At 48.6% G+C, this 25697-nt stretch overlaps 1 protein-coding gene across 6 annotated transcripts in view; it reads left to right on the top strand.

The window, feature by feature from the left end:
- TAF4 (TATA-box binding protein associated factor 4) overlaps positions 1-25697 on the top strand; it is a 65028-nt gene that overhangs the window by 13566 nt on the left and 25765 nt on the right. For all 6 annotated transcript variants that reach the window (XM_086332768.1, XM_086332765.1, XM_086332767.1 and 3 more), the window contains 2 exons: positions 23378-23544; positions 24432-24551. In XM_086332768.1, the coding sequence (XP_086188894.1) occupies positions 23378-23544; positions 24432-24551 (287 nt within the window). The remainder of the gene's footprint in view (positions 1-23377; positions 23545-24431; positions 24552-25697) is intronic.

Raw genomic sequence — 25697 nt, 5'->3', positions numbered from 1 at the left:
GGATTTGAAATAGCTCAACTGGAATTCCATGCTAGCAAAAGTAGATTAAAAAATAATAAATTTTTAAAAAGCGTTTTTAGTTTCACATCAATTTAAGAGGAAAATCTAGTGATTTTCTCTACACCCCTGCCCCCAGCACACACAGCCTCCCTCATCATCCACAGCCCCCACCAGATGAGGCATTTGTTACAACTGGTAAACCTGCACTGACAGGTCATCACCACTCCGGGGCCACAGTTTATGTCCGGGCTCACGGCTGTGTTGTGCGTTCTGTGGGTTTGGACAGACGTGTGATGGTGTGTTTCCATCATTACAGTGTCACACAGAGTGTTTGACTGCCCTCACGGTGCTTGGTGCTCCACCTCATTGTCCCTCTTCTTCCACCCCGGCAGCCACTCATCTTTTCACTCTCTCCATAGGTTTGTCTTTTCCAGAATGGCATATAGTTGGAATCATACACTATTGTTGTTTTCTCTGATTGGCTTCTTTTTCTTGGTAATATACACTTAGGATTTCACCGCGTCTTTTCATGGCTTGATAGCTCTTTTCTTTTTATCACTCTGTACCGTCCCACTGTCCAGGCGCATTGCTGTTTGTTTATCCATCACCTAGTGAAGGACGTCTTGGTTTCTTCCAGGTTTTGACAGTTATGCATACGGCTGCTATAACATCCACGTGCGGGTTTTTGAGTGGATATAAGTTTTCAGCTCCTTTGGGTAAATAGGAGCAAGAGCTGCTGCATCGCATGGTAAGAAACTGCCAAACTGTCTTCCCAAGTGACTGCCCGTCTCACACGCCCGCCCGTGGGGATCGAGCTCCTGTTGCCCCACGCCCTCCCCAGCACTCGGTGGTGTCAGTGTTCTGGGTTTCGGCCTTTCTGTGTGGAGTGTGGTAGCATCTTGTTGCTTTGATTGGGGTTTCCCTGATGACATACTATGCGGAGCGTCTCTCCGTGTGCTAGTTTGCCTTCTGTACTTCTTTGCTGAGATACCTATTTAGGTCTTTGGCCCATTTCCAATTAGGTTGTTTGTTTTCTTGATGAGTTTTAAGAGTTCTTTGCATATTTTGGATTACAATTTATCGATGTGTCTTTTGCAAGTATTTTCTTCTCCCAGTCTATGACTTGTCTACTCGTTCTCTTGATATTGTCTTTTGTAGAACAGATGCTTTCAGTTTGGATGAAGTTCAGCCTGTCACTTTTCCCTTTTATGGACTGTGCCTTTGGTGTTGTATCTGAAAAGGCATCACTGTGCCCACATCACCTAGGTTTTTTTCTGTGTTATCTTCTAGGAGTTTCCTAGTTGCACTTTACATTTTAGGTCTGTGATGCATTTGAGTTCATTCCCGTGATGGGTGTAAGGTCTGCGTCTAGATTCGTCTTTGTGTCCAGTGGTTCCAGCACCGTTTGTTGAAGGGACTGTCTTTGCTCTGTTGTGCTGCTTTGCTCCTTTGTCCAAGATCAGTTGAGTGTGTTTATGGGGGTCTGTTTCTGGGCTCTCCGTTCTGTTCCATTGATCTGTTTGTCTGTTCTTTCCCCGAACCGCTCTGTCTTCACTACTGTAGCATTTTAGTAAGTCCTGAAGCTGGGTAATCACCCCTCCAGCTTTGGTCTCCTTCAGTGTTCTGTGGCCCATTCTGGGTCTTTGGCCTCCTCTCCATGTGAACTTCAGAATCTGCTTGTTGATACTCATGAAATAACACACTGAGATTTTGATTGGGAATGTGTTGAGTCTACAGATCAAGTTGGGAAGAACTAACATCTAGACAGTATCGCGCCTTTCTCTCCATAAATGTGGAGTATCTATTTCTTCATTGATTGAGTTCTCCTTTGTTTTAATTCATTATTGTAGGCATTATGTTAGATTTATAACAAAGTATTTCATTTTTTTGATGCTAACATAAATGGTATTGTGTTTTTAATTTCAAATTCCATTTATTCATTGTTGGTTTATAGGAAGGCAATTGGATTTTATGTATTAATTTCGTATCCTGCAACCTTGCTATAACCGTTTATTAGTTCCAAGGAGTTGTTTGTTTTTTGGTCAGTTCTTTTGGATTTTCTGCATAGATGATCATATGATCTGTGAACGAAGGCAGTTTTATTTTTTCTTTTCCAATCTGTATACTCTTTATTTCCTTTTATTGCCTTGGCCAGGACTTCCAGTTTTAAGCGGTGGTGAGAGGCGGGCATTTTTGCCCGCACCAGATCTTAGTGGAAAAGCTTTGAGTTTCTCACCATTCAGTATGATGTTAGCTGTCGACTTTTTGTAGATTATCAAGTTGAGGTAATTGATCTTTTTTCCTGTTTTGAGACTTTTTACTATGAATGGGAGTATTTGGAGAGCCTCCATGGGACGCTGGGGGCACATACTTGGCAGGGGAAGGCTGAGGGAGACCCCCATCCTGTCTGGGTCTCTGTCCCTGAGCGAATCCAGGGTCCTCAGAAGGGCATTTCTGGAATGCAAGTCCCTTCCTTGGTCTGGGGTTCTGGTGACAAGGGCCAGTGTTGCAGCCCAAGGGACCTGGCCCTACCTGAGCCCCCATGGGCTTTTGGGACTTTCAAGGGTGAATTTGGGTGTTTGTGTTAGAAAGCAACCCTCCCCAACCGGGGTGTCCTGCTCTGGGTTGGGGGTGGGCTGGTTCCCGCACCCCATGGGTAGTGAGGAGGGAGGTGCCTGCTGGGTGGCTGGGGGGTGGGGGTGGGGGCCAACCTTGGTGAAGGGCTGTGAAGTAGGTGGAAGAGTGAGTCTGGGGGATCCCAGGAAACAGTGGTGTGGGTGCTGCTTGTCCATCAGGCAGCCACGTCTGAGTGTCCTGGTAAGGGAGTCTGGGCACTGTATTGAGATGATAGATCTCTGGTCCCCGTGACGTGTCATTTTCTACAGGACTAGAATTTGATGGCAGATGTTTGTATTCCCCACACTCTTAGTGTGGAGACCAGGGGTCACTTTTCTTATGGCAGAGCCCGGCTTGTGCAGGTTAAGCACTTTGCGGTTGCACGGTGTGAGCACTGCCTTTACAGCAGAGAGAAGGGCGTGTTTTCTCAGTGTCTTGTGAGATGTCATCACCTCCACTTGTGAGTCTGGTTCTTTACAACCAGGCTGTACCTCTGGAGGTCTCCCTGAGGGCAGCTTCACCAAGGATCCACCGAAGACAGTGTCCTGTTTCCTTTGGTTAGGGTCTTCTCTACTTGTGCCTGAGTTTACAGTTTCCTGTTCACGTCTAGGGTTCTTGTTTTAGGGATAGGAATGTCAGGTGAACGTCTAGAGATCTCTAGACTGTCACCCTTGCTGGGAATGAGTGTGAATGCTCATTATGTTTAGGAGAAGTCCTGCTCTCAGTGCCTGCTTGCTTCACTCTGAGAAGGTGGCACCTCAGGGCTGAGCACAGCAGTAAGGAGACAGCTCTGTTCAGAACGGCAGGAGTTTGGAATAGACATAAGACAAGTCTTGAAAATGTCTGGCAAACACATGAAAAGTCATCAGAGGAATTCTGATGAAGGCCCCTGTGGGGTCCTCCCACCCCGTCCACTCCCACTGAGGCAGGTAGAGTGAAAAGGACTGAGTGCGCCTCCAGCGGGCGGATGTGTGGGGGTTGTTCAGAAGTCGCCTTGGTAAGGTACACGTTTCCTCATCTGAGCTTACAAACCAACCAGGTAAGATCTGGTCTCTCAGTTTATTTACATTGTAGAAAATTTGATGAACAGGAAAAAAGTGGGGGAAAGGAATGATTATTATTAATGTGTACTGTTATTTCTGTCACCAAGAGGTCATTATAATAATCTCTGACCCATTGTTTCTTGATGTCCAGGATTTCCCAGGTCCTTAACTATGCTCTGGTTAACATGATCTTAATGGGTGTGCACCTAAGTGACCCGTCATTCATTCTTCAGTACTAGTCTGTTGCCAGCTCTGGGCCAGGCCTGTTGTGCATGATGGGACCCTGCAGAGAGGGAAGACGTGCTGTGGTGGGCAGCAGCGTGCGTGGGGTGATTGCTGGAGGATGGGTTCCTCACATGCCTGTGTGGGCGGGTTCTCGCTGTGGGAGCGACCCAGATGCTTACCTGCGTCTTCTCGTGTGTGTTTCCTCGTGGTCTTGGCTGTGTCTGGCATTGGTCTGTATGTTGTAAGGCAAGTGGCTCACACAGCGTTTTTGGAGGTGCCTCTTCCTTCATTGTCCCCTGTTTCTGCACCGGGGGCCAGGTGGGTGGGGATGGCTCTTCATTCTGTCCTGCTGGGCTGTGAGCGCTCACTGTGTCCTGTGCTCTCAGGGTCCCAGGCCTGGAGATGAACTGTTCCCAGCGAGATGGGGAATGGTCTTTAGAGGAAAACGGCTCTGGAAAAGCCAGGGCCTGTGCCTAGTCTCTGAGGGGAGGGGCTCCTCTTGGTGTTTCTAACACAGGTTACCCGCCAAGTCTTTGAAACTGTGTATGTATTTATAGTGTTAGGATTTTATTTATTTGTGTCTGCGCTAGGTCTTCATTGATGCACACAGGCTACTCTCTAGTTGCGGTAGCTTCTCTTGTGGAGCATGGCCTCAGTGGTTGTGGCGCATGGACTGCAGAGCGGATTCTTATCCACTATGCTACCAGGAAAGCCCTTCTTTGCAGTTCTTTATATGTTCAAGACTCCATTAAAATAATCTTTTCTTTTGTTCTATGCTACCAATTTGATACATAGTTTACTTTTTTTCTATTTTTGTTTTACTTTGTTTTAAACCTTAGTTCCTATTTTTTTGTTTGTTGTAATTTTATATTTTGAATGTGTGAAACATTTTCAGACATTTCCACTGTATGAATGCTGAGCTTTTTAGGACTTTCAACTCGAGTCCGCTTTCTTCCCTTCCCCCAGAGGGATAAATTATATTAGTCTGTGGGCCATCTTTTCAAGTATTTCTTTTGTAAAAATAAATGTGTGCACACAGAGATATATTCTTTCTCCTCTGTTTTCTACAGGTGGCATATACATCGACTTGAATCTTGATTTTCTTTTTTTAGCAGCGTAACCTGGAGATCATCATCTAGTGACGTTTTGATTGAAAAACTACATTTTATATCTAGGATACTCTGAGGAGAAATCACTTTTTGTAGTGATACCTTTCTGCATGTTCAAACACTGAAACTTAAAAGTAGGTTTGGAGGGGGATAGTTGAAAATGACGTTTTACTTTAACCTGAATGATCAAAGGCATCCATCCGCATGGGTCGGCCGGCAGGTGTTGGGCTGGAGGTGGAGGGCTGTCCTACCTGTGGAGGGCAGAAGCCCAGTGGTTTTGGTCCAGTCTGCTGTGCGCTGGGAGTGGGGCCTCAGCTTCCAGGGTGACTTGGAAGTCTGGTCTGTGATGCTTTAGAGTTGACAGGGCTCGTCTTAAAACACTCATCAGCACACGTTAAAATCTTTCTGCGGGTATTTGCATGCAACAGAGCGGATCTGTTTTGAGTACACAGATTGAATTTTGAGAAGTGGATGCCCTGTCTGTCCCCTATCACAAGACGCAGGACTCTCGTTTACCCTAGGTCACCCTGGGCCCACGCAAATGTCCTTTTCGCTTTTCTGTCACTGCCGTCTGGTTTTGCCTTCTAAAATTTCCTGTGTATGAAATCATGCATCATGTGCTTTCTGGTGTCGGTCACTCTTCCCTCCACGTGTGGTTTGAGTTCACCCATGTGGCTGTGTGTGCCAGTGATGCACTGATCGTGCTGAGCAGCATTGCACGTTTGGACACACGCCATACGTTCATCCGTTCGTGGTGGGTCACTTCCTGCTTTTGACTGTGATGATCGACACTTCTGTAACATCAGTGCCCTGGCTTCATGTGGACATGTTCGGGGACGTGCTCTCCTCCTGCATGAATGTTAGGAGTGGAATTGCTGAGTCGTATGGAAGCGTACGTTCTGTCTCATCAGAGGCCACCTCACTGCTTTCCTGAGTGGTTGTGTGAATTTCCGAGAGTTCCTGTTGCTCCATGTGCCAGCCAGGGCTTGGCATGGGAAGGCTGCTAGTGGATGTGTGGTGGTATCTCATTGTGTTTATTTTTTAAAGTCTCTTTTATTGAGGCATAATTTTCATACAGTAAAATTTATCCTTCTCAAGGTATAGTTTTGTGAGTTTTAGCAAACATAAATTATGTAACCATCATCACAGTCAAGATAGAGAGTTGTTCCAAAGGCTGAAAAAGTTTTTCCTTTTGCCTCTTGCCTCAGTGGTTAGCTGGTCATCTGCCCTGTCTCTATGATTTTGCCTTTTCTAGAATTTTATATAAATGAACTTACACAGTGATAGTCTTTTCTGTCTGGCTTCTACTTAGCAGAATACTTGTGAAAATTTCCAAGCTGTTGCGTACATTGATATATGCCTTTTTGTTGTAAAGCAGTATTCCATGCTGTGGATGGATGTGGAGTTTTATTTGTCGAGTCACCATTTGGTGGGTATTTGGGTTTCCCGCTTTTGACTATTAAAGATAGTGCTTCTGTGAAGCTGAATAACTGAAACTAGCACAGTATTGTCAATTGGACACACATAAGAAAAAAATAATATGGCTTCTATAAACTTTCTTGTCAATCTCTGTATGGACGTGAGTTTTAATTTCTGCTGGGCAGATGCATAGGAGTGGGATTGTTGGATATTGTAAGTGAATGTTAACTTTTGAATCTGCCAAACTCTTTTCCAGAGTGGCTGTCCTATTTTACATTACCACCAGCAATGTGTGATGGTTGTTTCAAATCATTGCTGTTATTGTAGTATTTTAAATTTTAGCTGGTTTCTTGGGTGTGTGATGCTATCTCATTATGGTTTTAATTTGCATTTCCCTAATGACTAATGTCTTTGAGCATCTTTTCGTGTGCTTATCTTTCATTTTCCTATCTTTCCTGAAGTGTGTATTCAATTGTTTCACCTGTATTTTTTTATTGGGTTTGTTTTGTTATTATTGGTTTGGTAAGAGTTTTAGAAACATAGATACAATCAGTCTTTTATCAGATAGAATTGTTTTATAAGTTTTTTTTTAATCTGTGTTTGCTTTTTCATTTAACTGTATATTGCAAAGAGCAAGTTTTCAGTTTTAATGAAGTCCAGCTTATCAGTTTCTTTCAGTGTTCACATTCAGTTCAGTTCAGTTGCTCAGTTGTGTCCAACTCTTTGTGATCGCATGGACTGCAGCACACCAGACTTCCCTGTCACCAACTCCCAAAGCTTGTTCAGTCTCATGTCCATCGAGTCGGTGATGCCATCCAACCATCTCATCCTCTCTTGTCCCCTTCTCCTCCTTCTTTCAATCATTCCCAGCATTAGGGTCTTTTCCAGTGAGTCAGTACTTTGCATCACCTGGCCAAAGTATTGGGGTTCCAACTTCATCATCAGTCCTTGCAATGAATATTCAGGACTGATTTCCTTTAGGATTGACTGGTTTCATCTCCTTGCAGTCCAAGGGACTCTCAAGAGTCTTCTCCAACACCGCAGTTCAAAAGCATCAATTCTGCGCTCAGCTTTCTTTATGGTTCAACTCTCACATCCATACATGACTGCTGAAAAAACCATAGCTTTGACTAGATGGACCTTTATTGGCAAAGTAACGTCTCTGCTTTTTAATATACTGTCTAGGTTGGTCATAGCTTTTCTTCCAAGGAGCAAGCGTCTTTTAATTTCATGGCTGTAGTCACCATCTGCAGTGATTTGGGAGCCCCCAAAAATAAAGTCTCTCACTGTTTTCATTGTTTCCCCATCTGTCTGCCTTGAAGTGATGGGACTGGATGCCATGATCTTAGTTTTCTGAATGTTGAGTTTTAAGTCAACTTTTTCACTCTCCTCTTTCACTTTCATCAAGAGGCTCTTTAGTTCTTCTTTGCTTTCTGCCATAAGGGTGATGTTATCTGTGTATCTGAGGTTATTGATATTTCTCCCAGCAGTCTTGATTCCAGCTTGTGCTTCATCCAGCTCAGCGTTTCTCATGATGTAGTCTGCATGTAAGTTAAGTAAGCACGGTGACAATATACACCCTTGACGTACTCCTTTCCCAATTTGGTACCAGTCTGTTGTTCCATGTCCGGTTTTAACTGTTGCTTCTTGACCTGTATATAGATTTCTCAAGAGGCAGGTAAGGTGGTCTGGTATTCTCATCTCTTTAAGAATTTTCCAGTTTGTTGCGATCCACATACTTAAAGGCTTTGGCATAGTCAATAAAGCAGAAGTAGATGTTTTTCTGGAACTCTCTCACTTTTTCTATGATCCAACAGATGTTGGCAATTTGATTTCTGGTTCCTCTGCCTTTTCTAAATCCAGCATGAACATCTGGAAGTTCTTGGTTCACATACTGCTGAAGCCTTGATTGGAGAATTCTGAGCATTATTTTGCTACCGGGTGAGATGAGTGCAATTGTGCGGTAGTTTGAACATTCTTTGGCATTGCCTTACTTTGGGATTGGAATGAAAGCTGACCTTTTCCAGTCCTGTGGCCACTGCTGAGTTTTCCAAATTTGCTGGCATATTGAGTGCAGCACTTTAACAGCATCATCTTTTAGGACTTGAAATAGCTCACATGGGAAATCATGTGGGAATTCACATCTTATCAAAGAAGTTTTTGCCTGACCCAGGGCACAAGGATTCTCCCCCATGTATTCTTATAGGATTTTTATGTTTTTAGCTTTTACTCAATCCAATTCAAGTTACTTTGGGATATTGGTAAGATAGGGGGTTGAGATTAATTTTCTCCCCATAGAATATTCAGTGGTACCTATTTGATGTCTTTGTTTATGGATTGTATTCTGGTCCCATTTGTTTATCCCTGTCCACAGTTCTTGATTAGCTCAGTTCCTTCATAGTAAGCCCTTAACTCAGGTAGCATCAATACTCTGAGTGCTCTTCTTTTTCAGAAATGTTTGGAGCTACTTGTTGTTCAGTCGCTAAGTTGTGTCGGCCTCTTTGTGACCCCGTGGACTGCAGCATGCCAGGCTCCTCTGTGTCCTTGGTGCTACTTGAATTTATTGGAGTTCCACATAAGTTTTAAAATCAGCTTATCCATTTCCACAGATAAGTCTTCTGGTATCTTGCCTGGGATTATATTGAATCTGTGAACGAGATTTATGATAATTGACATCTGAAAGACATTGGTTTCTGATCTATGAACATAGAATACCTCTCCATTTATTTAGGTCTTTAAACGTTTCTCTCAGAATTATGGTTTTCAGTGTTTATGTCTTAAACGTACTTTGTTAAATAAGCATATCTTTAAGCATTCATATTTTTAAGCTACATAAATGGTACTTAAAAATTGCAATTTCCAGTTGCTTATGCTAGTATTCAGAAATAAAATTGCTCATTTATTGATCTGTATCCTGTGACTGTGCCTAACTCATATATTAGTTCTTTTAGCAATTTTATGGATTCTTTAGAGTTTTCTACAGAGACAACTGTTTTGTCTGTAACAGAGAGAGGTTTCCTTCTTCCTTTTTGATCTGCATACCTTTATTTTTCTTCTTGCTATATTGCACCAACTGGGACCTCTGGTATAATGTTGAATAGAAGTAATGGGAAGGGACATTTTTGCCTTGTTTCTGATTTGGGGGGGTCGTATTAGATTTCTTCTCTTTAAATGTATGATATTAGCTGTAGGATTTTCATAGGTGTCCTTTACTGTGTTGAGGGAACTCCCTTCTCTTCCTTGATTGGTGAGAATTTTTGAATGGATGTTTAATTGGCAAATGCCTTCCATGTTCATGTATTGAGATGTTGTGTGTGTGTGTGTGTGTTTTGGTCTGTTAATAAGGTATTACGTGGATTTAGTTTTGAATGTTAAGTCATGGTGCATTCCTAGGATAAACCCCACTTGGCCGTGAAGCAATATCATTTTGTGTCCTGTTATATTTGATTTGCTGGGGTTTTTGTGTGAGTTTGTGAGGGCTGCTGGTGTTGTCTTCCTGCAGCATCGCTCTCTGGCGCTGGTACCTGAGTGATGCTGGCGACTCCAGTCTGCCTGCCTCTGTGCAGAGCTCCTGCGGGTCTGCATCCCTGACAGCACTTGGTGTTGTCAGACTTTGCAGTTCTTCAGACCTAGAGCGTGTGAAGTGCTGCCACATGATTGTTGTAGCTTTCATTGCCTTTTCCTTGCGTATTGAGGAAGTTGACGTTACGTTGTACACTGCTGTGCGTGGTATCCTTCTGTGAAATGTCTGTCTGTGTCTTTTTGCCCAGTTTTCTTTTGAATTTTTCTGTTAATTTGTAGGGCTTGTGTCTGTATCGTGCTTACGATTCCTTTATAGGTCATGTAAGTGACCAGTTGTCCTTTCGGTTTATGGCTGGTCTTTTCACTTTCTTTATGGTATCTTCTGATGAACTGGAGTTCTTGATTTAACGTAGTGAAATCTGTTTTTTTTTCTTTATGTCAAATACCTTTTCCAGTCATGTTTAAGAAGTTCTTTCTAAGCCTGAGGTCATAGGTGTGGTTTCCTGTATTTTCTTCTAAAACTTTGGTGTTTACTTCCACCTTTTTGTCTTTAAACCTCCTGGAATCCGACATGCATATGCCCGTGAGAGTTCTGTGTTCACTCTTCTTCCATTTGGATAAACAGTTGTCCTGGTGCTGTTTATTTGCCGTGACCGTCCCTGTTGGCGGTCTGCATGTCCCTTCTGTAGTGTTTCTGCTTTTATCTTATGCAGGGTCTGTTTCTGGGCTGCCAGGGTTTTCTCTTCATTTGTTTTTCCATCCGTGCCGTCATGGCCATGAATAATGTGGCTTCATGCCGATTCTTGGTGTCCAGTGGAGCCAGTGCCTCACTAGGTTCTTCCTGAGAATTGTTGGTGCTTGTCTTGGTATTTTGATCTTGCTTGTACATTTTTGAATCAACTCTTCGAGGCCCAGGTTATTTTGATCAGAATTGTATTAATATGTGGGTCAATTTGGGGAGGATTGCCATCCACAAATAGTACATATGTATTCATGAATGTGGCATATCACTCTACTTAGTTCTATGTCTTTCAATCAAGTTTTATAATTTTTTTCTGGTATAGGTCTTGTGCATGTTTGGTTGGATTCATTCTAGGACACTCTAAAGTTTATTCTGTTATGGTAAATAGTAGTTGTTTAAAATTGCATTTTTCTAATTCTTAATTGATGAAATGTTGAATTGTAGCTGAGTTTTGGATATTGATTTTAAATGTAGCAATGTTATTGAGCCATTTCTTTTAAAAATGTATGTGCAGTGACTTCCCTGGTGGTCCGGTGGCTAAGACTCCCGCTCCCAATGCCCGCTCCCAATGCAGGGGGCCTGGGTTCAATCCCTGGTCAGGGAACTAAATCCCACTTGCTGCAACTAAGACTCAGCTCAACCAAATAAAATAAAATGAGTAAATATTTCAAAAAATGCATATTCAGGTTTTGGGGTAAGGGTGTTATATGTAGAGAATACTGTTGTATGCAGTTATGACTGGTTTATTTCATTCCAGTCCTCACGTTCCTGCTTCTCGACCTGTTCTCTGGTCTGTGGGGTGTGCTGGGATTTCTGGTATGGTGTTGGGTAGATGGGACTGCTGCCACCCTTGAATTGTTCCTGATACCAAAGGAAATGCTCCTGAGGATTTACCACTGGGGGTGGGAGTTTGGAGGCTCATTTCAGAGAGTTAGTGAGGTTCCTTGTCTTCTAAGACCGTTTGTTTGCTTTTCCTGGCGGAGGATATTTATTTTCTAGTCCAGTGGATTTGAGTTTATCAGATGCTTCTTCTGCTACTGTGGGGTTCCTCCAGTTATTTAAAACACAGCTGTGTGTTTGTCAGCTCCTCACCTTCCTGGTCCTCTGGCTTCTGCAGACCCATGATCCCCGCCTGGGCCCAGGGCCCTCCTGACAGGTGGCCGCAGGTCTTGGACTTCAGCCCTCAGTCCCCTTGGCTGTCTCCTTGGTGTGGCTCTGGGTGGTCTTTGTCTGTCGTGCTGTAATGTGGGGTGCCTTTCCTTACTCCCCTCCTGACAGTGACCCCCTCTCCTCCCTCCCGGGTTGTTTTGGGGCCCTTCAGTTTAGACCAGGAGTGTGCCCTGGTTGCGCCGAGCACTGGACATCTTCCCCCTGTAGCATGGCCCTGGCATCGACGAATCAGTCACCTTAACTGATAGATGGTTGCATTGAATGGAGGTGGTGGGTTATGGCTAGTGCCTGCCTCACCCCCAGTGTAGGAAGCCCCTGGCCAGTGTGCGTTTCTGGTTTTCTCCAGGGCCTGCTCAGGCCAGCATGACTAGGTGCTCAGTGAGTGTTGGCGGCAGTGAGTGAGTGAAGGTGGTTCAGTCTCTGGTTTTGCTTCTTCCTCTTGGGCCTTCTGATGAGTGAGGGCAGGTGGCTAAAGTGGCCATGAATCCTGGACCGTGCACTCTGTTTTCCACCTGACCTTGGTTCCCTGGAAACCGTGCCTGGTTCTCACTGTCCAGATGTCTCACAGCACGCAGACCCACCCTGGGCTTCAGTCGGCTGCCGCAGACCCAGGCCCTGCGCCGCCCTCCGCCTGGATGCGGAGCCCAAGGTGGGGTGGGGTCGGGGCAGTGGGCCACGCTTCCCGCCTTCAGCTCTCAGATCAGAGCAGCCACTCTGCTGTGGCCTCTTTGGCTGAAGGCCGACTTACTGAGCCCTTGAACACGTGAGAGGGTGGAGATGGACACATCTGTGGCGTTCAGGCTGGAGAAGCTGGTACTGACTCGTCCTCAGAGTCAGAGCCTGCTGAGCACACTGTCTGGAAGAGGGGTTCTCATCTCTTTGCTTATTGACCTTGAGAAGGGCCCGAAGGTTCCTCCAGAGCGTCCTGTGTATTCCCCTCCTGCCCTGTCTCTGGCGCGGCTCTTGACATGCACAGCATTGTAGAGAGAAGGGGGTGCTTCAGGTCCCCGCCTCCTGGCTGCACCCCCTCCCCTGTTCTGGGAGGAGCATCTGCTGGATCTTTTACTTATTTACACACGTTCTTACCCCCAGAAGGAACAGAAAGTGAATAATAAAAACAGCAGAAGATAAAGTTAAGGGAAAGTTTGAGGAAAGGGAAGATAAAAGAAAGATAGGGTGGACTGGGTTGAGTGGAGAAGTGCCCACCTGGGGTCTCTCGGTGCTGTGTGTGGGGGTAGGGACACAGACTGGCTGCTCCCAAAGTGAAGGGAGCTGAGATCTGCGGGCAAGAGGGACTGCGCTGAATCACGCGTGGATGCAAGTTGTCCGCTAGCGTGGAGTGTTCAGAACTTGGGATGTGGGTCACAGTCATATTCTGGCTTTCTTCCAGAAGTTCAGGGAGGCTGCAGGCCCTCGGGACGCTGACTGACCTCCTAGCATGGCCGCCCTGGCAGCCGATGGGCGCAGGCTTTGGGCACCAGCTCCAGGGTGGGGAGGGTGGTTCAGGGCCTCCAGAGGAGCTTGGGGAAGCCTCTGAGACCTGTGGGTTGCAGGGCTCTTGAAACCTGAGGGGCTGAGAACTGCTCTGGGCTGACTAAGGTGAGGACAGCAGAGAGGCAGAGGGGGATCCGGGCCAGCGGCGCACTACACAGAGACGTCCTCCACAGGTGCGTGGGGAGGCCCGCTGGTCATACGGTCGTTTCCTGTTTGCTGTGCGTGGACATGCGGAGGTGAGGGCACTGGGCCAAGGCCTTGTTGGGCAGATGCGTGGACGTGTGCCACCGTGTCGGGTGAGGCCTATGTCAAGTTGGAGGGAGACCTTCCCTCCGTCATGCTGTGCCCTTAGGGGCACACGCCATGTCCTTCTGTGGCATTGTGTTCCCTCTGTCACCCAGAAAGGAGCGAGGTGACAGGCACTCGGAGCCACAGAGCCGGCCCAGGACACAGGAGGAGAGTGCAACTTCCGAGACGGCGGGGGGGGGGGGGGGGGGGGCGCAGCGCTGGCTGCCGAGGCACGCGGGTGGCGCCCTCGGTGGTGGACTTCAGGGAGGACGGCCTTGGGGAGGAGGGAAGTGGAGGCCGCCCCAAGGATTGAGAGGACCTCGGGGCTGGGGGCTCCGGCACCCCGGCACTTCTTGGTGTTGTCTTCCTTTCTGGGGTATCACTGAAGTGACAGGGCGGTCCCAGTGCTAGTTTAAACAGCGGTGAACCTGGGTCTTTCCCTGGAGGACAATAATACCCTGAGGTGTGTCTAGACCGGGTTCTTATCTCTCAGGTACATAACCAAGTGCGCACACGTGACTTTTCCGTGAGCTGGTCACGTGTGTTGTGGTGCCATTGTCTTCTCACATCCTGTCCCAGCGCACAGGTGGACTGCGTGTGGACACTTGCGGCAGGGCTGTGGCTGCCCGAGCCCTGAAGGCGAGTGCCGCCGCACAGGGACCCTGCGCTGCAGTGGCCGGGCCCAGCGGCATGCACCACCCGTGCTTGCCCCACGCCCCCACCCGTGCCAGGGCTGGAGGTAGAAAGGACACTGAGCTGCGTCTGGGGGAGGGTCCTCGCCTGAAACCTGTGTCTCCTGGCTGATCAGTGAGGTTGAGCATCTGCTCTTTGGCCCTTTGTGTCGCTTTTGGGAGTTGCTTGATGGACATTTTTATGGTCAATTTTTAAAGTAGGTAAGACAGTTGTGGTTACTGACTATTTAGTCAAGTTTGGGTAAAATTTTGTTTTCAGAAATTGTACTCTAAGCAGGTCCATTTCTGGATTTCAGCCTGTGTGGACGTGCTTGGTGTGGGAAAGACCCCCTCCAGCCCTGACCCCCCACCGCCCACCTCGTCCTGGTTCTCATTCTCTAGCCTGTCCTGTGGGGACAGCTCTGCTGCTGTGTGTGTGCACAGCAGTGAGCTTCTTTCCTTATTTTTAATTGCAGGGTAGTTGCTTTACAGTGTCGTTTGCTTTCTGTTGTACAGCATGAATCAGCCGTAAGTACATGTATGTCCACCCTGGGAGTGAGGTTCTGAGGCACAGTGTCTGAGGCCCAGTGATGCCTTACTTTACTTAGAGCCGATGCTTGGTTTCATCAAAACTTGGAAAGTCACTGTGTGATGTGAAGTGAAAATCAGGTGTGGAGTCCTGAATCTGCAGCAGTGCTCTGCCATGACCCTGAGCCATGTTTGTGTGGGGGAAACCTGACTTGGAGCTGGAAGAAGTGGGTGGGGTCTGCCTGCCCAGGGCTTTTCTTGTTGTTGTTTTTTAAATTATTTTATTTACGTATTTATCTGTGGCGGTGCTGAATCTTCATTGCTGCGTGGGCTTTTCTCTAGGTGCAGCGAGCAGGGGCTGCTCTCCCGTTGCGGGGCGCAGTCTTCTCGTGGCGGTGGCTTCTCTTGTTGCGGAGCTCGGGCTCTCAGGCACAGGGGCCTCCGTAGGTGCGGCTCCCCGGCTCTGTAGCACACGCTCAGTAGTTGTGGTGCATGGGCTTAGTTGCTCCCAGGCACGTGGGATCTTCCAGCTCAGGGATCGACCTTCTGTCTCCTGCATTGGCAGGTGGATTCTTTAGCACTGAGCCACCAGAGAAGCCCTGTTATTGTTTTGATCGAAGGTTTCAGGTGTGTTTCCTCACCTTTAGCTTTGAAAGCACTGACAGTGCAGGCAGGCATACGCTTCTTTACGTTTGCAGCAGTCTTGCTCCGCCCTCAGTGCTCAGGTCCTGTGAGGCTGAGGTGAGGCCAGGACACAGGAGCCCCGCCTCCCACACGTCTGACCCCACCACCAGCCTTCCTGGAGTCACAGCTCTGTGGGTTTAGGCACTTTCTTTTAGGTGATTTAAAAAGCAAGCAGCCCTAAGAGTGAAAGAATGTTTAGGCTGTAATTAAGTCAGCATCACAGGTATCTGTGCTGGTGTCTGGCTGAGTTTGCTTCTGGTAGAGTAGTTGGGGGACCCCGTCCCACAGGGACATGCTGGAGGGGCCCCCGGCAGGACTGCGGGTGGTGTGGCAGGAGGTCCCCGCCACACCCTGGCCAGTGGCTATTCTCTTGGGCGTGGGTTTCAGAGATGCTTCATGAGGCCAGGCTCCTCTGCTGCTACTGCGGGCTGGGGTCTGGATGGTCCAGTCCTGAAGCCCCTCCCAGGTTCCCTGCATGACTCGTTCTCCAGCTGTGTCACACCTCTCTGCATTCCTCTGCTCCTGGTCCGATTCTGCCTTCTTCAGAGTTCATGCAGGGTTCAGGGGCAGTTTTGTTTTGTATCTTGATTATGGAGGGTCTGCCATTCATCGCACCATCTCTGCAGACTCTCCAAGCCATCTGGCTAGTGATGGTGCTGGCAATGCTTGTTGGGGGTGGGTGGGAGGGCAGGGAAGGGTCTGGCCCCTCCAACCCAACTGCTGTTCCCTGCTTGTGCCAGTGTAGCTGGGCTGTTCGCCAGGCCTGGGAGCCCCCAGCCGAGGTTGAAGGACATGCCTGTGTCCTGGGGGCAAGGGCGGGGCTGAGCACTGAAGGCCATGCTGAGACTGTCTCCCCAGAAGTGGTGACTTCCAGGTGGAGGATCCCAGGTGGAGTGCAAAACGGCGATTTAATTTGTCGTGTAGCTCTGGCTGACCTACATTTTGGTTAAAAATACAGTGAAAAATGTTGCTATGAAAGGGATCAGGGAAACTGTAACCTTGGGTACAAATGCTGGAGTTGATCTTGAACTCTGGTTCTTGCAGGGGTGGGGCTCATTTAGTCCTAAGGACTGTTGTTGTGCTCGGGCTGTGAGAGGGACGTGGCCCCCCCACCCCACCCCACAGAGCTCACTGCATTCTGTGCCCATGGGCGCCCAGCCTCCCAAACAGGCAGTGTTGTGTCTGTCTTAGGTATGAGTACATGCAGCGTGGCCTTAACATGGGTGCTGTGGGTTTATGCTGTGTGTCTTTCTGTAAAATCCTGAGCTCTCACAATGACAAAAAAGTAGAAAATTGCCCGCCTTCGTCAATAAAGAAATTATAAATACGTTTTGGATGAAATATGGAGCCACTGAAAGTTATGGTTTTGAAAAGAAAACACCAAGCTGGATATCAACAGAATTACCCCAATTTTCTTTACGGTTATCAAAACACATATGTTGTACACGTGCTCATAGAACAGAGGGTGGAAAGAAACTCAGAGTCTTGTAGCCAGAGGGGGCGGGCTCCCGAGAGTTCTGTCTTCCGGGTTGGTCTCCGCGTTTTTCAAGTCTGCTCTCGTGAATGCTTGTCTCTGCACTAAGAAAGATGTTAACATTATTTAACATGGAAGTTTGAGTGGCTTTCTGCTGTGTGAACTCGCCGTGTCATGCTTGTTGCTTGTGCACACTGGCTGGTTTTGGTTCCAGAGCACTCTGAGTGGGGGGTGAGGGGTGCAGGGAGGGGCCTGGTGGGGTCCATGGTGCAGCCAGACTGTGTGTGCGGGGGACCTGGGGGCCATGTGTCTGTAAGGCGGGAGGATGGCGCCTGCAGGGGCCCTTCCCTGGCCGCTCCCAGAGCTGGTCTCGCGCCGGCAGAGGGATGATGGCTCAGATGGCCTCCTGGTCCCCCCTGGGGCCGGGGTGCTGGGAGTCCCAGGCCTGGTGCTGCTGTTGTGAACACAGACGGTTGCTTTTCTGTGATCTTTTATCTAAAGTTTAAGTTACATTTTGAGACAGTTGTGTTTCTTTGCCTTTGAGTGGTACTGCAGAGTCATCTGTTAGAAATGAGCATTATGACCAGAGTTTATGAGGTCCAGAGAGTGTGATGATGTCATGACTGTGTGGCAGATTCTCCCAGGTGTCACAGGCATGCCTGACTCCACTTCTTTCGGAATCAGTGGCTGTATGTGTGGTACCCAGGGAAGCTGCCACGCCTTCTGGAGCTGCCACCCATAGAGCTGCTGGCTGGTGTCGCCCGTGTCCCTCGTGCCCGGAACAGCTGTCCTGGTTCTCTCTTTCCTGGGTCTGTTCCTACTGGAGACGTTGCTGATGCTGCCGAGAGGTCTCGTCACTGCGAGAGTCCCGTGTCACTTCTTGGCAGGAGTTTTGCTTCTGTCCTCAGCTTTCACTCTCACTATCGGCACATTGCATGGCCCAGTCTGTTTTTTTTAGACTTTTGTGTCCAAAAGACCAGTCACTTGATTGGCGTATTAATCACATTGCCTTTCTTGAATGTTATTTAAATATCCCTTTGAATTTCTGCGAACATCATTTTTTAAGCAAATAAGCAAGTATTCGATAAAGTGTAGGCATCAGTTTGAAATTGGGGTGTCCAGCTGTGGAAACTGCGGGGCCTGCTGGGCTGCCCTGCTCCCTTGAGTTCCTATGATGAAGGAGTAGGGTCTCTGCATGGTGCCTGAGCGAACTGGTGAGTGAGTGGCTGGGAGTGTCACCAGGTCCCCTCTTTTGGGGCCCTCAGCACAAGCATGGGCCAGGGTTGATGACCGTGTAACCCCCTTGAGCTGCCCCGTGGCCTGAGCCTGTCCTGGGCATGGTGCACACTTCTCAGGGCGTGGACATCAGTTCTGGCTGCCAGCCTGCCAGGCCTTTCTCCCCTCAGTGCTTTCACAAGCTCCCAGGTTTTAGAGATTTCAAAACAGTGAGTTATTTGCAGCAGCTGTGTTTTGTTTTGTTTTGAAAATATGGCTTATTGTCTTTCAGTTTAGTTTAGTTGCTCAGTCGTGTCTGACTCTTTGTGATCCCATGGACTGCAGCATGCCAGGCTTCCCTGTCCATCACCAACTCCCGAAGCTTGCTCACACTCATGTCCATCGAGTCGGTGATGCCATCCAACCATCTCATCCTCTGTTGTCCCTTTCTCCTCCTGCCTTCAGTCTTAGCCAGCATCAGGGTCTTTTCCAGTGAGTCAGTTCTTCGCATCAGGGGGCCAAAGTATTAGAGTTTCTGCTTCAGCATTAGTCCTTCCAATGAATATTCAGGACTGATTTCCTTTAGGATTGACTGGTTTGATCTCCTTGCAGTCCAAGGGACTCTCAAGAGTCTTCTCCAACACCACAGTTCAGAAGCATCAGTTCTTCAGCTCTCAGCTTTCTTTATGGTCCAACTCTCACATCCATACACGACCAGTGGGAAAACCATAACTTTGACTAGACATACGTTTGTTGGCAAAGTAATGTCTCTGTTGTCTAGGTTGGTCATAGCTTTTCTTTCAAGGAGCAAGTGTCTTTTAATTTCATGGCTGTAGTCACCATCTGCAGTGATTTGGGAGCCTAAGAAGATAAAGTCTCTCACTGTTTTCATTGTTTCCCTGTCTGTTTGCCATGAAGTGATGGGACCAGAAACCATGATCCTAGTTTTCTGAATGTTGAGTTTTAAGCCAACTTTTTCACTTTCTTCTTTGACTTTCATCAAGAGGCTCTTTAGTTCTTCATTTTCTGCCATAAGGGTGGTGTCATCTACATATCTGAGTTTATTGATATTTCTCCCAGCAATCTTGATTCCAGCTTGTGCTTCATCCAGCCCGGTATTTTGCATGTGTAGTCTGCATATAAGTTAAATATGCATTATTGTCTTTTAGTTTTATGTTAAAATTTATTATAAGTTTTCAAGTTTTACGTTGGAGTATAGCTAATTTAAAGTATTGTGTTGATTTTGGGTGTACAGCAGGGTGGTTCAGTTATGCATATATTCATTCATCTAGGTTATCACAAAGTATTGAGCAGGGTTCCCTGCACTGTACCGTAGATCCTTGGCAGATGATCCGTTTGAAAAGATTCATTTATCTGGCTGTACCAGGTCTTAGTTGTAGCCTGTAGGCACTTTTAGTTGTGGCATTTGGGCTCTTTGGGCTTCCCCGGTGGCTCAGTGGTGAAGAATCTGCCTGCCAATGCAGGAGACACAGGTTCGTTCCCTGGGTCAGGAAGATCCCCTGGAGGAGGAAATGGCAACCCACCCAGTATTCTTGCTTGGAGAATCCCCTGGACAGAGAAGCCTGGCTGGCGTGACGGTCCTTGGGGTCGTAGAGAGTCAGACACAACTGAGCACATGTATGTACACATTAGAATTCTGTAGTTTTGGCATACAGACTCTTCAGTTGTGGCATGTGGGGTCTAGTTCCCTGACCAGAAATTGAACCCGGGCCCCCTGCATTGGGAACAGAGAATCTTAGCCACTGGACCACCAGGGAAGTCCCAGTTACCTATTTTATGTGTAGCTGTGTATATATGTTAAACCCAATCTAAATTACCCTTCTCATATGGATGTGAGAGTTGGACTGTGAAGAAATCTGAGCGCCGAAGAATTGATGCTTTTGAACTGTGGTGTTGGAGAAGACTCTTGAGAGTCCCTTGGACTGCAAGGAGATCAAACCAGTCCATTTTGAAGGAGATCAGCCCTGGGATTTCTTTGGAAGGAATAATGCTAAAGCTGAAACTCCAGTACTTTGACCACCTCATGAGAAGAGTTGACTCATTGGAAAAGACTGATGCTGGGAGGGAGTGGGGGCAGGAGGAGAAGGGGACGACAGAGGATGAGATGGCTGGATGGCATCACTGACTCGATGGACGTGAGTTTGAGTGAACTCCGGGAGTTGGTGATGGACAGGGAGGCCTGGCGTGCTGCGATTCATGGGGTCGCAAAGAGTTGGACACAACTGAGCAACTGAACTGAATGATTAGTGAGACTTCCCTGGTGGCTCAGACGGTAAAGCATCTGCCTACAATGCGGGAGACCTAGGATCAATCCCTGGGTCGGGAAGATCTCCTGGAGAAGGGAATGGCAACCCACTCCAGTATTCTTTCTGCACCCCGCCTCCCCCCCGCCCCACCCCCCCGAAAAAAAAGTGGCCCTGCTTATTTAACTTCTATGCAGAGTACATCATGGGAAATGCTGGGCTGGAAGAAGCACAAACTGGAATCAAGATTGCCGGGAGAAATATCAATAACCTCAGGTATGCAGATGACACCACCCTTATGGCAGAAAGTGAAGAGGAACTAAAAAGCCTCTTGGTGAAAGTGAAAGACGAGAGTGAAAAAGTTGGCTTAAAGCTCAACATTGAGAAAACGAAGATCATGGCATCTGGTCCCATCACTTCATGGGAAATAGATGGGGAAACAGTGGAAACAGTGCCAGACTTTATTTTTTTGGGCTCCAAAATCACTGCAGATGGTGACCGCAGCCATGAAATTAAAAGACGCTTACTCCTTGGAAGGAAAATTATGACCAACCTAGATAGCATATTGAAAAGCAGAGACATTACTTTGCCAACAAAGGTCCGTCTAGTCAAGGCTATGGTTTTTCCAGTGGTCATGTATGGATGTGAGAGTTGGACTATAAGAAAGCTGAGTGCTGAAGAATTGATGCTTTTGAACTGTGGTGTTGGAGAAGACTCTTGAGAGTCCCTTGGACTGCAAGGAGATCCAACCAGTCCATTCTGAAGGAGATCAGTCCTGGGTGTTCATTGGAAGGACTGATGTTGAAGCTGAAACTCCAATACTTCAGCCACCTGATGCGAAGAGTTGACTCATTGGAAAAGACTCTGATGCTGGGAGGGATTGGGGGCAGGAGGAGAAGGGGATGACAGAGGATGAGATGGTTGGATGGCATCACCGACTCGATGGACGTGAGTCTGAGTGAACTCCGGGAGATGGTGATGGACAGGGAGGCCTGGCATGCTGCGATTCATGGGGTCGCAAAGAGTCGGACATGACTGAGCAACTGAACTGAACTGAAGCCCCACCTTCCCCCTTGGTAATGGTGAGTTTACTTTCTAAGTCTCTGAGTCTATTTCTATTTTGTCAATAAGTTCATTTGTATCAATTCTTTAGATTGATTTAGATATTGACATATTGATTTAGATTTATTTGGATTTAGATATACAAGTGATATCATATGATATTTGTCTTTCTCTGACCTACTTCACTTAGTGTGATCATCTCTAGGTCCATCCATATTGCTGCATATGGCGTTATTTTATTCTTTTTCATGGCTGAGTAATATCCCATTGTACATATGTATCACGTCGTCTTTATCCACTCATCTGTCAGTGGATACTTAGGTTGCTTCCTTGTCTTGCCTGTTGTAAATAATGCTGCAGTGAACATTGGGGTGTGTGTATCTTTTCAAAATACAGTTTTCTTCGGATATGTGCTCAGGAGTGGGATAGCAAGCAATACCTAGATCATGTGATAAATTTGTTTTTAGTTGTTTAAGGATCTCTGTTTAGATCTGCCCATTTAAAAATTTTTTGTTTGTTTTTTTGATATTGAGCTGCATGAGCTGTTTGTATACTTTAGAGATTAATCCCTTGTAGGTTGCATCGTTAGGCAGCATTTTCTCCCATTCCATGGGTTGTCTTTTTGTTTTGCTTTTTTCCTTTGCTGCAGCATGGCTCATTTGAAAGGGTTGTCTTGGAGGGTGCTCCCATAATGGGCACACGTACAAGTGGGTCTTCTTGATCGGGAGTTGCAGATGTGACCCTGGGGAAAGGCTGTATTTCCTGATGTGATGATGGGTGTTGAAGGAGCCGGGACCAGCAGCTCCAAAGACGTGTATGTTGGATGGAGCTCCCGTCTGGCTCAGCAAGGAACACCTGTTGTTGTGATGGCTGGCAGGAGGTTCTTGGCCTTGAGGTTTTCAGCTGCCCCTGTGGGGCTTCCTACTCAGTGGGCTCCTTGGGCCACAGCTCTGCCCGGCTGAGTTCTTCCATGGGGTGCCTCGTGCCCACCCTCTGCGAGCCTGGCTTTGGGGCAAGGTGTTCATAGGACTCCCTTTCAGCCCCATCACTAATCCGTCATGGGAAATTGTGTGAAAGTTGTGTTACTGTTTCTAATGGAATCTAGGATGTAATTGGTCCTGGTTTTTGAAGCTAGAATTAATGTCACACTCCCTGCTAGGATTTGGTTTCCAGTGATGTAGCTGGAGCCCCATGAAGGGTGAGTGGTCCTCCGTGTCTTTGTGTCTCTGTCGGGGAGGGGGGTCCCAGGTCACCATGGACACACAAGGGGTCCTGTTCCTGGAAGGAGTGTCTGGGCTTCGGGCACTCCAGGCATGTCCCCAGGCATGTGAGTGGTGGGCAATGCTGTCTCGAGGTCCAGCCTAGTACCCAGGGATGGGGACCTGATGGGAGAAGAGGCCAGGCTGCCTCCCCCAGAGCCAGTGGTGGGCTTGGGAGGTGACCTGCTCCTGGGCAGGGCTCGGGTCTGAGGCTCCAGCTGCGACCTCTCCTGAGACACCTGCAGCCTTGTGCACTTGGCCACTCAGGCAGCCTTGTGGGGAGCACACTTGGCCGTGAGGGCTCTTGCCAGGCCCTGGCTCCCTGGCCTCCTGACCTGCAGGCCGGCGTGGGGTGCTGTGGGGTGGACGGGGTGTGAGGAGCTCTGCTTGCCTGGCTGACGGCTCCTCCTTGAATCGGTGAAAACTCCTCTCATGTCTCTGTCGTCCTGTGCACCGTCTCTGCCGGCAGGTGTGCTCAGAGCTCAGGGACAGGGTTCATAGCGGCTCCCTTTCCTCCTCAGGGCTGTTGGCTCCCCGTGGAGTCGGGCCCTGGGGCGCATTCCTGACACCAGCCCCCTCCCCCGCCTCCCAGGTATGGTCCTCGTGCGGAGCGAGAATGGGCAGCTGCTCATGATCCCTCAGCAGGCCCTGGCTCAGATGCAGGCCCAGGCGCACGCCCAGGCACAGCCGCAGACCACCATGGCGCCGCGCCCGGCCACCCCCACAAGTGCCCCTCCCGTGCAGATCTCCACCGTGCAGGTGAGCACGCGCCCAGCCTGTGGGGGTTGTCGGGTGGGATGGCTCGGCTGCCCTGGGAGGAACTCGGGTCTCCAACCTGCACCCCTTTGCTGCCCACCCTCTGTGGCAGCCCCCCTTCTGTGCCTCCATTTCCTCCTCTGCAAAGTGCAGATCCTGCCACCCTGTAGGGCCATGACGGATAGTTAGGACACTTGAGCGCGGGACCCAGTGAGCCCTGAGCCTCGTTAGCTGTTGTGACCAGGGGGGCGCAGAGGAGCTTTGCAGAACTATGTTAACAGCCCCCCCACCACACACAAATGTGTGAGCCTTGGGGGCTACTTCCCCCCGCCCCACTGCGAGGCTGTGCCTCCTCCTCCCCCAGGCTGTGACAGGAGGACAGGTTCAGTGCCTCGGACTCGCCCCTCCCCCAGGTTCTGCCTCCTGGTGCCTTTCTGCCCCTTCTGAGCTGGTTGACTGGTCAGAGACTAACATGGAGACTAGAGGGGTCCTGACGGCTCTGTTGTCCTGTGACTTCAGCTGCATCCCCTGGAGTTGGTGTCCCTGCGCTGTAGACAGAGGGGCCCCTCCCTGAGCATCTGAAACAGCCCTGAGCAGCTCGCAGGGTCTGTGGAGGTCCGTTCCGTCAGATATTTGTAAGATGTTCACTTTGACTGTTGTGTGATTACAGGAAATCAAAGTGTTGATTTCCCAGATACACGCATCCCTCGAAGACCACGTGGGAGGCTCTGCTAAGGAGTGTGTTACAGTTATATGGTGACAATCAGGGGGCCTCGCGGACTCTGGCGCCTACCTTGGGGGCCCAGGGTGCTCTCTGTGCTGAAGGAAGGACCGTGTGGTGTGCTGCCTCTCACTTCCCTCCTTTTAGGCGACAACTCCTTGTTTTTCAGGCACCCGGGACCCCCATTATTGCACGGCAGGTGACCCCAACGACCATAATCAAGCAGGTGTCTCAGGCCCAGACGACGGTACAGCCTAGTACCGCACTGCAGCGCTCGCCCGGGGTTCAGGTGAGCTGGGGGCTGGGTGGTGCCCACGATGCTGGGGTCAGGGGTAGGGCCTCACAAGTTTGGGTGCTGGATGCCAGGGTTCGGGATTTGGGGCAGGAGATGCTTTGGAATAAAGTGCCTTTTCTCTGCCCACCAGCGCAGGGGAGGCCAGACTTCTCTAAAACTAGAGAGTTTAGCACCAGCCGCACTTCCAGAAGCCTCCCACTGTGCTGGAAGCGCAATTAAAAAAATGCCCCTACTGACACTTGACGGTGCGGTGTCCCTGAGGCAGGAACAGGCTGCAGCGTGCCTGTGTGCTGCACCGAGGAGGGCGTGTCCTCGCTGTGTGTGTGTTAGTGTGTAGTTCTCACAGTGCCCTCCCTGGTGGGTGCCGGCAGCGCGGCGTGGGGGCTTCTGGCCCTGATCCAGCTTGGCCTCCTCACTCGCCTTGGTCTTCCTGCTTGCCCTGACCTTGTCCTCATCTGTCTCTTGGTGCTCGCAGCCGTGACACTGCTTTCAGAGCAGCTGGAGGAGCAGTTGGTCCCAAGTAGACGAGCTCGGTAGTCTCTTCCCGCTACAGGAGCTGCACGGCAGTGGCGCTTCCTGGGGTTGGGAGTCGTCTGACCAAGTTCAGCTTGGTTGGAGTGTCTTGAGCTTCAGTTGTAGAGAGAAGAGCCTTTTCTGAGAAGGTAGTGAAGTTCATTGTGAGCTTTTGCACCAGGCTTATCAGAACAGGTTCTGTCTGCCATCTCAGTATTAATCCAGGTGGAAGGTGTTTTTATGGGGCTAGTGGGAGCACGTGTGAGGGGAGCATTTTGATGGAAATGAAAACCTCCAAGAACTGGATGTGCCCTGGTTGTTTCTGATTGTCCAGAAGCAGCTCTGCTATGCCTACTGGTTGGTTCCTTCCCTTTTCTTTCTGAAGTTTTTTATTTGCTACTTTCTTATTACAAAAGTAATAAGTGCTTAATGTTACAAGTGAAAGAAAACATCAGTGATAAAGAAAGCCCACCATCTCTTCTGACTGACGTTTCTCCTGGGAAACCAGTGTTTACAGCTTGAGGTTGCAGATAGCTGTCTGCCCAGGGCCCCCCTGTCCCTTTGCCCCCCCATGAGCAGCGCTATCGGAGCACCTCCTGGAGCAGGCAGGCACCGGGACCTGCTTTG

The sequence above is a fragment of the Bos grunniens genome, chromosome 13, assembly GCF_055505025.1.
Source record: "Bos grunniens cultivar Pamir isolate PY7600 chromosome 13, Bosgru_T2T1.0, whole genome shotgun sequence".
In the NCBI taxonomy this organism is placed as follows: Eukaryota; Metazoa; Chordata; class Mammalia; order Artiodactyla; family Bovidae; genus Bos; species Bos grunniens.
This window is presented reverse-complemented; position numbering and strand designations above follow the sequence as displayed.